Raw genomic sequence first — 15,029 nt, forward strand, 5'->3', positions numbered from 1 at the left:
TTCTGACCCTGGTTAGTATTTTGATATTCTGTGTGTGAGACAGTCCAGTAATCGAGTTCAGAGCATGTTTATTTTTCTCTGTGGCTGAATTACCTCCTTTAGACCTTGACTTTGCCTCCGATGTGGCAGGAAGTTTTTCATTTCTTCTTACACATCTTTGATTTTATGGTCTTCAAGAATACTTTACTCCACATTGTGTCCAAGATTTTAAAGTGTCATTTTGCTTTTTTTTTTTTTTTTTTTAATATTTATTTATTTATTAGGCGTTAGGCATGTAGGATATTTAGTTACAGCATGTGGGATCTAGTTCTCTGACCAGAGATCCAACCTGGGTCCCCTGCATTGGGAGCACAGAGTTTTAGCCACTGGACCAGGAGGCAAGTCCTGAAAGTGTCATTTTTAGGAAACAAACTTTCAAGGTTTCCTGTGCAATGAGGATATAATTTTGTTGACTGCATCTCTCAAAACATCTTTTGCAGTTTTATTCCTTAGACTATAAATGAAGGGGTTCAAGAGAGGGGTCACCATTATAGTGAAGACAGCAGTCACTTTGTCAAATTGCAGGGAATGACTCTGGCTGGGTCTCACATACATGAAGATGTTGCTTCCGTAGGCAATAGAAACGACAGTGATGTGAGAAGCGCAGGTGGAAAAGGCTTTCTGACGCCCTTGGGCCGAGGGGATGCTCAGGATGGTAGAGATGATGTAGGTGTAGGACACGGTGGTGAGCACCAGCGAGGTCAGGAGGATGAGAGAAGACAAGAGGAAGCTTATCATCTCAAGGAAATGAGTGTCTATGCAGGCCACCTGCAGCAAAGGGGCGATATCACAGAAGAAGTGATTAATCTCCTTGTGGCAGAAGGGCAGCCTGGACAGCAGAATAACCGGGCAGAGCACAGACAGGAAGGCCCCCACCCAGCAGCCCAGAACCAGCAGGAGACACGCCCTGCTGTTCATGATGATGGTGTAGCGCAGGGGCTTACAGATGGCCACATAGCGGTCAAAGGACATCACCACCAGCAGGATGAACTCCACGGTCCCCAGGAAGAAGAAGTATGTTTGGCTGATGCAGCCTGCAAGAGATATAGTCTTCCTGTCCTTGAGGAGAAAGGATAACAGTTTTGGGGTAACTGAACTAGTGTATGAAATATCCAGCAGTGACAAATTACTGAGGAAGAAGTACATTGGGGTTTGGAGGCGATAATCAGCCCATATTAGGGAAATGATGACACCATTTCCAGTTAGAGTGAGCATGTAAGTAAACAAGAGGACCACGAAGAGGGAAATCTGAAGCTTCTGGACAGTAGGGAAGGCAGTCAGGATAAATTTGGTCACCGTGGTCTGATTCTGCACATCCATTGAGTGCAGAGCAAGGTGGGCAGCATGTCTCTGAAAAAATAATAAAATATAAAGATGAAATTCAGCTTAAACTTTCAACTGTCAATATCATTGCTAAGATGCAGTACAAGAAGATCTGAATGCAGAGTCGAGGGTGATTTGTTTTCCTTCTCTCTGTAACCCCATTAAAGGGAGGACCTTGGATCAATGCCTTGAGTTCCCTAAACTCAGTATTCTCATAGTAAAAATTTTGGTTTAATAGAATTATCTTTGTGATTCCATAAAAATCTAGTCTTCATGACTTTATTTTTTTTATACAAATCTTCCATTTTTCATTTGCATTTTTCCTAATGCTATTTTCCCAGCTAAATTCTGTGCCTCCTTAACTGAGAATCCAACCAATCAACTTGAAAAATTGAAAAAGGAAATGTTAATAAAACTGAGTTGCTTTTATCAAAGTTATTTCAATGTTTCAGGCATTGTTTAAATCAAAGAGCAGAGACAATGAAAACCAGACAGTCAATGAAAAGGGACTTGTTTCTGTCTCTCCTTGCGTTCATTATCAATATTTTGTTGGGTATCAAGTTGTACCCAATTTACTTTGCTGTAATAGTAGTTGATGTCTCCATCAGGCTGTACAGGTTTTCTTTGTTTTTATTTTCTATAATGATATAAATTTTTATGTTTACACTGTTATGCAACAAGTAGGTCAATGGTCTGTGTTTCATAATTTGCAAGTGATTTCATATATTTTGAAAAATTGTTTTTGGGAAAATGGTCAATGTGGTTCTTTTTTGTTCCCTGCAATGTCGTATCCATGGCAGCATCCAGAAGAATAACAAAATTTCCCCTCCCATTTCCCAACCGATTCTTTTTTTTTTAATTAAAATTTATCTGTTCGTTTTTTGGCTGCATGGGGTCCTGGTTGCTGTGTGGACTTTTCTCTACTCACAGCGAGTGGGGGCTGCTCTCTAGTGTGGTGTGTGGTGACTTCTGTTGTGGAGCACAGGCTCTGGGTTGTATGGGCTTCAGCAATTGTGCTGCAGGGGCTTATTGCTCTACAGCGAGATCTGCGATTGATCTGCAGTTCGATCCCTGTCAGGGACTGAACCCACGTCTCCTGCATTGGCAGGTGGATTCTTTACCACTGAGCCACTAGGGAAGCCCCCTTGCCTCTAATTGATTCTTATAGGTTCTCTCACTCATCTCATATTCTTTTCAGCCATTTGAATATCATGTTTGTTATTAATAGTAGTTCAAGTACGGATACAGACGGTATTTGAATCACTCATTTTTATCTCTGGAGACCACTCAACTTTGGTGAATAACGACTGTATAGAATGCAGTTGCCTGCTGTCATTTGTTGTATTATTTTGTGACTATTCCTTAAGTATCAAGTTAAAACAAGATACTCATGAATGCTGGGCTAGATTATTTCTGGGTTTGGAGCCCACCTGGTTCCTCTTTAAAGGAGGTCAGTTTCCTCAGACTCTATCTGGGGTAAGTAACTTCTAGTAACTGCCTTTTGACTTAAAGACAGGTTTTTTTTTTTTTTTTGTGAACAAATTTCATTGACTTTGTCGTCCTGTAGGAACCTCTTTATTTCTATTCAACTCTCACTTATCCCACACATCTATGCATCCTTCTTATTTTAATAGCAAGTGTTTTGTCTTCACCTTCTCTGTTCTAGCCAGGAAATATTGGTTTCTTAGAATTTTTAACTTTTCTAGGTTGGTGAATAAACTCCTTTACAAATGCATACTTGTTTCTGTTCATCTCAGATTAATTTTTGAATGTAAGAAGATTTGAACAACTTGACTTGCTGTTGAACGAATGGGAGAGCTCATTTACTTTCTCTTAATCCCGGGCTCCAATTTCCACATCTATAAAAGAGATTATTGATCATCTACATTTTCCTTCCAGTCTAAATAACATCTTTTGTTTTCCATAAAGGCAGTCACAGTCTCTATTTAAGCCCCATTCTTTGGGTACAAGCCCCATTCATTTATTTATTCAATAAATAAAACAGCACGGTGGAGCTCCCTGCTTAAGTATGAGGGTGCAGCTGTTCGAGATTAAACTCAGTGCATTTTCATGTACCAAATACAGATTTCACCATAATCTATACCTTTCTGGTGTGTGTCACCTTTTCTCTAGTTTTAAGTGTGGGATCCTTGTAGTTCTAGAAAACTGATTGCTGCCACATTAATGCTGGATGTGGGGAAGGGACCCAAAACCAATCAGTCTGATAGATCTGACCTTTCAGGGTTTAGAGACAGGGAGCATCGCAAGAAGGTAACAGCCTAGGATAAAAGAGAGCAGTTTACAATTGCAAAATCCATTATTCCATTTCTTCGAATAACCTTCCAAATTGTCATAAGGCAGTTTGTTTCACCTTCTTTTAGGCTATCAGAAGTCTTCAAAGGGTCTCATCCATTGATGCAGGGTCTTGGTACCAGAAGGAACTCTTTCTACCACAAAATATTCTAATATTCACTCCTCCCCTACTGCTCCTGCACCCAGATGATAAACTTCCAAACTACTTACTAAAGTGAGAAATAGTTTCTGGGTGAACTAGTGTCCCATCACTTCATGGGAAATAGATGGGGAAACAGTGGAGACAGTGTCAGGCTTTATTTTTTGGGGCTCCAAAATCACTGCAGATGGTGATTGCAGCCATGAAATTAAAAGACGCTTATTCCTTGGAAGGAAAGTTATGAACAATCTAGATAGCATATTCAAAAGCAGAGACATTACTTTGCCAACCAAGGTCCATCTAGTCAAGGCTATGGTTTTTCCAGTGGTCATGTATGGATGTGAGAGTTGGACTGTGAAGAAAGCTGAGTGCCGAAGAATTAATGCTTTTGAACTGTGGTGTTGGAGAAGACTCTTGAGAGTCCCTTGGACTGCAAGGAGACCCAACCAGTCCATCCTAAAGGAGATCAGTCCTGGGTGTTCATTGGAAGGACTGATGCTGAAGCTGAAACTCCAATACTTTGGCCACCTGATGCAAAAAGTTGACTCATTGGAAAAGACCGTGATGCTGGGAAGGATTGGGAGCAGGAGGAGAAGGGGACGACAGAGGATGAGATGGCTGGATGGCATCACTGACTTGATGGATGTGAGTTTGAGTGAACTCTGGGAGTTGGTGATGGACAGGGAGGCCTGGCGTGCTGCGATTCATGGGGTCGCAAAGAGTCAGACATGACTGAGCGACTGAACTGAACCGAATTGAACTGAACTGGTGTTAATGTTATTGAGGTTTAGTACAGTAGTAGAATTGAGCACACTTTGTAGAGAAGTAGACATGCTTTATAGTACCTTTAATTTCTAGGTCACCATCTTCATCACCAACAACACTGGATATTGATAAGTATCATAACAGAATACTGTGGGTTCTCATGAAGTTACCTCTCATCTATTCTACTGTTTCTTCCATTTGTCTATTTCACCACTGCCATAATGTTTTCCAGTTGCCTATATAGTCCTTGATGACCCTGATATGAGCTTGAATTCCCTTTTATTGTAAAATGTGAATAACTTGGTATCTTTAAGGCATTATGAGATGTTCAAACACAGAGTTGATATTTGCCATGATTGCCATAGGATTACTATGGAAAAACAGATCTTTATATTCTTTTGTATTTTGGTCAAATAAACTTCTATGAGAAGAACTAAAGATATAGCATTGCTCTCATTTTTGGAGTCTCTCAAGTTCACGATGGTGAAGAAAACCTGGGTTTGTGTTAGCTTTGTCTCGATGATCTCTCTGCCCTCAGGATCCCATCATATCCAGGAGGAAAGGTTCTGGACCATGAAAACCTGTGTATAACAATTTAGTTACAACCTTGCCAAGTGAGGGTTTTCTTTTGGGGACCGTTTTTCTCATTACCATTTCCGTGGATTGTTGCAAAACTGCATAAAATTGCACATTTCAAGAATCCAATTCAGTCAGGGACTAGTAGATATCAAAATTGGAGAACCTGTGTTATATTTTTTATTTGGCCATGGACAGGCTTTGAGATCTTTCATAAGACTCTTTCATAAGCAATCTGAGTCTTATTTTCCTCCTCTCTAGAATGAGTTATAGTCCTAATGGCAGATTGATAGTCCTAACACAGGATATATCACAGCGATTTATACATACTTTGTGTTCAACAGATATTTAAGAAGACAGTGATGGGGAAGTATGTCAGAAAGGACTAAGATGTGTGGGGGGGGATGGGGAGATCTGTGATGGGGAAGGATGACAGAAAAGGACCAACATGTGGGGGGATGGGGAGATCTGTGCTGCTATCAGGAAAATATGAAAAAGTTTAATTGTAGCTGAGGGACATTAAACACATGAATTTACATAATTATGGGAAAGCTATCACCTTTGACTTCTGTCATAAGTAATTTTTTGGCAAAGCAGTAATTGGAATTTAACTCATAAAATACACATATAAACAAATTTACTAAGACCTATATGTTTAAAATACAAATATGGATAAATGCATAATAAAATATACTTACATCTTCCTGAATGTAGAACTTGTGGCATTTTCTTCATTCAATTATCAAAAATTTTGTCTTTATTCTTATGCCTTCCATCCATTATTCTTTAAATTTTTATATTGCTTTGATTTTGAATTCCATATAAATCTCTCTGTCTTACTCTGAAACTCTTCCCCATATCATACACATCCCTTTTCTCAAAAACACACCGAATGGTTATTCAGTTTTTGCTAAAGTACATCATCTGCTTCATTTGAATGAAAAAGTGTCCTTTTATAAGCTCTGATTACTTTCTTCAGTTTTTTTTAATTGTTATAGAAAAGTCTAAGTTTTGACTTGTACTAAGTCCAAGCATTATGTTATCACTTAATCTTTTTTAATACACGTATTTGGTATCACATTTTTGCCAAAATGGCAAAATGATGACTTTGATGATGACTCAGAAAGTTAGACCCAGTGAATTAAGAGCAGGTCTTCTGACTTCTGGTTTATACTTCTGACAAAAAGACTGGAAGTCTTTCTTCCCAAATCTCCCAAATTTCAGATCTTGTTTTTCAATATAGAAAGGTAATAACCTGACAATTTGGTTAATTTCTGTATCTTCTGTGGATCTATTCAGAAACTTGGAACTATTCAAAACCACAGACTGTCAGGTTAGAAGAGAACAAAAGGGCATATGAGACAGTCTGGTGCTAAAACCTCCCGCACTGCCTCTGTCGTCTAGTGATGTGAAGCTCTCTATTTCCTCTATTTCTCATTCTGCTTTACTGGTTTTGGTTGTTAGAAGAAACTTATATTTGCATTCACTGCACTACCTTTCTAAATTTTCATCACTTTGTTTAGTCACTCCTGTTCTTCAGCTGGCATATTGCGACTTGATTTTAGACATATCCACCTTATTTGCTTTCCTTAGGAAATGATGTTGTCTTGTGATTTGTAAAGTGATTACAACTAGAAGAACTATGATATTTAAAGATTTTTTAAAATTTACCATTAGAGGTTTGGTTTAGAATGGCTCTTGGGATTCTGGCATTAAAAAAGGTTAATTATTATTATTGCAGTCTTGGGATATTAGAACTGAAGTTACTAATCACAGAAAGTTAAAGTCTCTTGAGAGACTGTCTTATTTTATTTATCTAAAGAAAAACTTAGACATCTGATTTAAATTTTCAGTGAACTAGATACTTGGAAAACTTAAAAAATATAATGTGTTTAATAAGTTTTAAGATGCTTGTCAAAATGAGATTAATTATATAGATGAAGGTGTATGTACATATTTAAAAATTTATTGAGTTAAGATTTATAGACAGTCAACATGTTTAAGTATATAATTTGTTGAACTTTGACAAATGTACACAGTTACATGGCCACCATTACCAGTACAACATTGGTTTAACATTACCTTAAACATTTTTTGTGACCTTTTGCAAGTAAATGCTTTTCCCTCCATACCTCAGCATCTGACAACCACTGATGTTTTCTGTCAGCATAATTTGAATTTTCTAGAATGTTATATAAATGCAATCTTATATTATTTATGAACCATGTATCTTGATAATATGTTAATATCCAAAACATATGAGGAACTTATGTATTGCAATAGCAAGTATATATATATATATATATTTGCTAAATAAATATTATTTATATATGTATTATTTGCTAAATAAGTAATATAACTATATATATGTATTTGCTATTGCAATACATAAGTTCCTCATGAGTTTTGGATGTTAACATCTTATTAAGATACATGGTTCATAAATATTTCTCGTGTTGCATAGACGGCTTTTCACTTTGTTGATTGATGGTCCTCCCATGGGCTTTTTGGGTTGTTGTCTTCAGTTCAGTTCAGTTCAGTCGCTCAGTCGCGTCCAACTCTTTGCGACCCCATGAATTGCAGCACGCCAGGCCTCCCTGTCCATCACCAACTCCGGAGTTCACCCAGACTCACGTCCATCGAGTCAGTGATGCCATCCAGCCATCTCATCCTCTGTTGTCCCCAATCCCTCCCAGTTGTTGTCTTAGCAATTGTTAACTGTCACTGTGTTGGTGGGAGTGTCATTTAGCATGCTAATGAAGTATAATGACCATATGATGAGGGTCAAGATCAAAACTTCCACCAGCTTGGGCCTAGTTAGTTCTAACCATTGTTTTCCTCTTTGCAGCTTCCTCTTGAAATTTAGGTAAGAATAGTTGGTTTCCACTTGAGGGAGGGACCAGGTGTATAATTCTGGGATGATAGCTTTGGTAATGACTTGTGTTGGGCTTCTGACTTCAGAACTGTAAGATAATAAATTTGTATTCTTTTGAATTGCTAATTTTGTTATGGAAGTATTTGGACACTAAGTAACTTTCAAAATTCTTCTTAATGAATGTCTAATTATGAGTACAGAGCAGAAAATTATGTGGATGCTTCATTCCTGGTGATATTGTTTTACTTTTTTTTGATCTTTAAACATTTGTCCACTGGTTTATTTTTTGATGGCCTATGTTATTTTATAACATATTATAGTATTTGAATCCATTCTGAAGATAGCACTTTCTCTGCTTGCTCTCCCATGAGGGTTTCCTGCCAATTCTTAAGGTCTTCATCTTTGTCTACGAAGCTAGATGACCCATGACCAAACTGGTAGTGACCTATTTTGATCTTCGAGATGCCTCTTGTTTTCTCCCTGTTCCCAAGCTCCCTTTTTACATGCTTGTCCCCATTGCACCTGCTCAGTGGCTGTGTGGACAGAGGGCAATTTACCTCTTGCCATACCCTTCCTCTTACAAAAAGAGAAGTGGGGAAGACATCATCTCACTTCAGTGAGACCAATCAGACCATTCACTTCAGTGAACCTTTCAAGGAATTTGGGTTTAAAATACAGGTAATTTAAAATACATATACTAAAATAAAATAGAGAATTCCTTGGCAGTCCAGTGGTTAAGATTCGACACTTTCATTGTTGTGGGCCCAGGTTCAATCCCCAGTCCAGAAAGTAAGATCCTGCAAATTGTGCAGCACGGTAAAAAAAAAAAAAATCCATGTAAATTGTATATATGTCTCAATATATTTAAATGTTTTCAGTATACATGCATATATATTGAATATACCTACAATGGATTTTTTTTAGCCATGCCATACAGGATGTGGGAATCTTAGTTCCCTGACCAGGGATCAAACCCATGCCCACTGCAGTGGAAGTATGGAGTCCTCACCACTGGACTACCAAGGAATTCCCTGAAATATATATTTGCAAATGACTGAAGCAGCCATTATCTTCCGTATGCACAGAGAAAGGGAAATAAATAGTCTGCAGAGAAAGAAACATGAAACTGGTATGTACTAGTTTGATGTGATGCTACAGCGAATTACTACATGGTGGCTTCAACAACACTAATGCGTTCTGTTACAGCTCTGGAGACAGAAATCCAAAGTCAGTTTCATTGGGCCTAAACCTGGGCGTTGGCTGGGCCATGCCAAGGGCTCTATGGGAGAAAGAATCCTTTGCTTTGCTTTTTCAGCTTTGAGATGTACATTCCTTGGCCTGTGGCTCCTTCATCCATCTTCAAGGCTAGCAGCACAGCAACTTCAAATCTCTGCTTCTATGATCACATTACCTTCTTTTGTGTGGTAAAATCTCCCCTCTCCTCTCTCATATAATGACACTTGTGACGACAATTAGTACCTGTGTAATTCAAGATCATCACCCTATCTCAAGATCTTTAATTTGAATCCCTCCTCCAGAATCCCTTTGCCATATACATTTTATATGTTACTTAGATTCACAGGATCAGCAATTAGGTCTGGATGTCTTTCAGGGCCGTCATTCAGCCTGCTACAAGATATTTGGGAAAAAACAGTAACATAGAAACCAAATGACTCCTGAGAAAGCTAGAGAGAGAGCAGAGATTCTGAGGGAAGTGGGTGTCTGCCTTGCATTTTTAAGGAGTTCTAGCTACTAATATTTGTCCTTAGCAGGTCTTGCGGTTTCTTACCTTCTGAGGTTTATGTGCTATTCTTGATTATTATTATGATAAATATCAATGTCACTTAAGCTAGCTTGATTACTTTTCTGCTTTTATTTTCCCCAACGAAATGCATCCTAGGACATTTATTCTTCTATAGATGATGACCACTTTGGCCAGTTGCCACAGATGATCAGTCTGGACTCATTGTCAGTTACTGCCTCTGAATAACTGGTTTTCCTTTCAACACATTGCCTCTCACAATCTGTTCTCACTCATCTGATACTCCTTGGTCTGCAGGTTTTCTAGATAATTAGAACTGGCAGGGAATGCTCTTATCTCAGAAAACATAGATAACTTCTCATGTTAACTCTGTTTCCCTTAAGTTTCTTCCCATTCCACACTTCATGACACAGTGACATGCTTGAGTAGGCTAGAGTTCACATATATCTGCACACACATACACACACACACACACACACATATATATAAATGTATATTCAAAACTAGTGATGTAAGATGCTTAATCTCAATGAATTCCAAGTTTTCTCAGCTGTAAAATGGGAAAAATGTCACATTCTCAAGGTTAAGAGGACTAAATGAGATGTATATATGTACATATTGGACTATACTGTACAAACACCGGGATATTGTATTCCTTTCCTTAGTTTGTTGTTATTATTATTATCCATAGTATCTGGCTGTCAGGGATGGAGCAAATCGTCTTGAATAGTCTGCAAAGACCTGTAAAAAGTACTTATTTTTAATTACATGTGGTTTCATTTCCTAGACCATCGTGGTTGAGCCTACATTAACAGAAAGAAAAAGAAGACCCACAGACTATATTCCCCACTTTACAGATAATATATTAGGTTCAGATAGGCTAAGTGTCACCTGATAAAAAAGTGATAGAGAGGGCTTTAAATCTCTGACTTCAGTGTTTTTCGTTAATCCATGAAGTTCTGTGTGTGAGAAGGTCCAGTAATAGAGTTCAGAGCATGTTATTTCCTCTGTGGCTGAACTGCCTCCTCTGGACTCTGACCACAATACTTTGCAGCTGTTGTGGCACATAGTTCTTCCATCTCTTTGCACACATCTTCGATTTTATGGTCTTCAAGCATGCTTTACTCCACATTGTGTCTAAGACGTGAAAATGCCATTCTTAGCAAACAAACTTTCAAGGATTCCTGTGGAATTATGTTTCAAGCTTTCCTGGGCAATAAGGACATAATTTTGTTGATTGCATCTCTCAAAACTTCCTTTACCTTTTCATTCCTTAGACTATAAATAAAGGGATTCAGAAGAGGGATCATCATTGTGGTGAGGACAGCAGTCACTTTGTCAAATTGCAGGGAATGACTCTGGCTGGGTCTCACATACATGAAGATGTTGCTTCCGTAGGCAATAGAAACAACAGTGATGTGAGAAGTGCAGGTGGAAAAGGCTTTCTGACGCCCTTGGGCCGAGGGGATGCGCAGGATGGTAGAGATGATGTAGGTGTAGGACATGGTGGTGAGCACCAGCGAGGTCAGGAGGATGAGAGAAGACAAGAGGAAGTTTATCATCTCAATAAAATGAGTGTCTATGCAGGCCACCTGCAGCAAAGGGGCGATGTCACAGAAGAAGTGATTAATCTCCTTATGGCAGAAGGGCAGTCTGGACACCACAATAGTTGGGCAGAGCACGGACAGGAAGGCCCCCACCCAGCAGCCCAGAACCAGCAGGAGACACACCCTGCTGTTCATGATGGTGGTGTAGTGCAGGGGGTTACAGATGGCCACATAGCGGTCAAAGGACATCACCACCAGCAGGATGAACTCCACGGTCCCCAGGAAGAAGAAGAAGTATGTTTGGCTGATGCAGCCTGCAAAAGAAATGATTTTCCTGTTTTCTAGGAGACAGGCTAACAGTTTTGGGGTAACTGATGTAGTATATAAAATGTCCAAAAAGGCTAAGTTACTGAGGAAGAAGTACATTGGGGTTTGGAGGCGATTATCAGCCCATATTAGGGAAATGATGACACCATTTCCAGTTAGAGTGAGCAAGTAAGTAAACAAGAGGATCATGAAGAGGAAAATCTGAAGTTTCTGGAGAGCAGGGAAGGCAGTCAGGATAAATTCAGTCACTGTGGTCTGATTCTGCACATCCATTGAGTGCGGTGCAAGGTGGGCAGCATGTCTCTGAGAAAATAATAAAGTAAAAAGATCAAATTCAACTTAAACTTTCAACTGTCAATATCATTGATAAGACTTCCCTGGTGGCCCAGTGGTGTAGGAGCCACAGAAGACGCGGTCTGATCCCTGGGTTGGGAAGATCCCCTGGAGAAGGGCGTGGCAACACACTCTAGTAGTCTTGCCTGGAGAATCCCATGAACAGAGGAGCCTGGCGGGCTACAGTCCATGGGGTCGCAAAGAGTCAGACACAACTGAAGTGACTTAGCACGCACAAAATACCATTCATAAAATGCAGTAGAAAAACATCTGTGTAGAATTGAGTGATTTATTTTCATTCTGCCTCTTACCCTTATAAGTGTAGCATCTTAGATAAATTACATGACTTCTTCTAAGCTCAGTATTCTCACATTTAAAATTTTTCTTTGTATTAAGTTGTTTTCATGGTTCCATAAAAACTCTAGTCTTAATGATTTTGTTGTTTTTTATACAACAGTCCTTCCCTTTTCTATTTCACTCCTCCTAAACTTCTATTTTCTTAGCTAAGTTCTGTGCCTTTAAAGAGAAATCTACTTCACTGAGATTTCAGTCAGTTTGGAAAATGGAGAGAATGTTAATAAAAGTTGAGTTATTTTTCTCAAAGTTATTTCAAATTTTCAGGTGTTATCTAAATCAAAGAGCAGAAAAATCGAAACTAACCAGGACAGTCAAATGAAAGGAAATCTGCAACATCTGTCCTCACTTTTGTTATTGATATTGAGTATCTGATGGTACCCAAGTTTTTCTGATAGAATAGTACCTGAGTTCTCCATCAAGGTGTATAATTTTTCTTTGTTTTTTTCTATAGCAATAGAAAGTTTTATGTCTACACTCTTATAGAACAAGGAGGTCAGTTATACATATTCCATTATTTGCAAAACATTTATATATTTTGAAACACGTTTTCTTGAAAATGATCAATATGTGTCTTTTTATTCTTTGCAATGCTATATGTATGGCAGCATCCAGTAGAGTAGCCTTCACCTCCCATTTCCCAACTAATTCTTGTGGGTTCTCTCAGAGAGGACTCTGATACCTTATATTCTTCTCAGCCATTTGTAGATCAGGTTATTAATAGTAGTGGGAAAAGTGGATGCAGATGGATGGTGTTTGAAGCCCTCAACTTAATCTTTGGATACTGTTCAGCTTTGCTGAGCATATATAGCATGTCTAAAATACATTTTGACCCACTCCTTTGGTGTATAATTTAATGGCTAATCCTTTAGTTTTAAGTTAAAGCAAAGCAAATATAAACCAGTGCTGGGTACTTTATAGTGGCTCAGTAAGAGAATCAGAATCTGCCTGCCAATGAAGGAGACGCCAGAGACATGGATTCGATCTCTGGGTCGGGAAGATCCCCTGGAGGAGGAAATGGCAACCCACTCCAGTATTCTTGCCTGGGAAATCTATGGACAGATGAGCCTGATGGGCTACAGTCCAGGAGGTTGCAATGAGTCCGACACTACTGAAGTTACGGGGCATGCACTCATGCATAGATGACTGTGCAATAGATATACTTACATCATATTGATTGTAGAGCAGGTGGGATTTTCTTCACTCAAATATGTTAAGAACCATGAACTTTGGCTATTCCTACTGCTTTCTGTCCATTTTCTTTAAATTCTCTTACTGCTTCTATTTGAATTCCATGTAACTCTTAGTTTTACTCTGAAACTCTTTCCCATATAACACATCCTCTTTTACGAAACCACATCAAATGGTTTTTCAGTTTTTGCTGAAGTATTTCATCTGCTTCACTTGAATGAAAAACAGAAACAAACCAATAAAACATAACCTGTCTTTTGATAAACTCTGATTACTTTTCCCAATTCTTTTTCTTATTCCTGCAGAAAAAAATCTGTCTCGACTTACACTAAGATTAATTCCAAGTGGTATATTATCATTTAATCTTATATTTTATACATTCAGCGAGCCTTAATTTTAGACTGTTTCTCTAGGTTTTAAGTAGTATGTATTTTGGATCACATTTTTCCACACAAAAAAAAAAAAAAAAAAGAAAAAAAAGCCAGAATGGTGAGTTTGGTGATGACTCAAGAAATCAAACCCAAAGAATTAAGAGCAGGTCCTCCAACTTCTAGTTTAGATCTCTGGCAAGAACCCTGAAAGCCTTTCTGACTGAAATCTTTCCAAGTTTCAGGTCCTTTTTTTTTTCACTTATAGATATATAAGTTTATGTTTGTTCTGATAATTTCTGTCTTTTGTGCATCCATTCAGAAACTTGGAGCTATTCAGAATGATAAACTATCAGATTAGATGAGAACTAAAGGGCATATGAGATAGTCTGGTGCTAAAATAATCTGTAATGTCTCTGTTGTCTAATCACGTGAAACTCACTGTTTCTTAAAGGATCTCATTCTACTTTACTGGTCCTGATTGTTAGAAAATTTCATATTTGTATTGACTGAACTATCTCTCTGAAGTTTCATCTTTTATTTTTGTCACTCCTGTTCATTCTTCACCTGTATTGTAACTTGACTTCAGATATATCTACTTAATTTGATTTCTCCTGGAAGTAATAACTACCTTGTGCATATTAATGTGGTTACGACTGGATGAATGTGATATTTAATGATTCTTTAATTCACTTTTGAAAGTTTGCTTTAGAATGGCTCTTGGGATTCTAGCATAAAAAAGTTTAATTATAAGTAGTGCAGTCCCAGGATGTTAGAAGTGAAGTAACTAGTCACAGAAAGTTAAGGTCCCCTGGGAGACTCTCCTGGGTGTTTATTTTATTTATTTAAAGAAAAACTTATAGCTCTGCTTAAAGCCTCTGGAAACTAAAAATTTGGATAAATTAAATTAAAAAAAAGTTCATCATATATTAAAATAAATTGTTTTTCAAACTGAAACTATTTACATAGATATATGTCTATGTACATATTTAAAAAAACCTGTAGATCGACTATACTTCAATAAAAAACAGTATCCATTGGGGAAAATATTTTATTGAGCTATTATTTATAGACAATAGATAAACATATAACTTTTTGAGTTTTGATAAATGTATGC

General features: G+C 38.0%; 2 protein-coding genes across 2 annotated transcripts; both read right to left on the bottom strand.

Annotated features, from left to right (window-relative positions):
- Positions 1–414: 414 nt before the first annotated feature.
- On the bottom strand, positions 415–1,359 carry OR6M2C (olfactory receptor family 6 subfamily M member 2C). Its single transcript, NM_001389746.1, has one exon. It carries the CDS (start codon positions 1,357–1,359, stop codon positions 415–417), a length of 945 nt encoding a protein of 314 aa, NP_001376675.1.
- Positions 1,360–10,991: 9,632 nt separating this feature from the next.
- On the bottom strand, positions 10,992–11,939 carry OR6M7 (olfactory receptor family 6 subfamily M member 7). The gene has a single exon (NM_001389773.1). The coding sequence runs from the start codon at positions 11,937–11,939 to the stop codon at positions 10,992–10,994; it is 948 nt and encodes a 315-aa protein (NP_001376702.1).
- Positions 11,940–15,029: the final 3,090 nt, after the last annotated feature.

The sequence above is a fragment of the Bos taurus genome, chromosome 29 (genome assembly GCF_002263795.3).
Source record: "Bos taurus isolate L1 Dominette 01449 registration number 42190680 breed Hereford chromosome 29, ARS-UCD2.0, whole genome shotgun sequence".
NCBI classification, from domain to species: Eukaryota; Metazoa; Chordata; class Mammalia; order Artiodactyla; family Bovidae; genus Bos; species Bos taurus.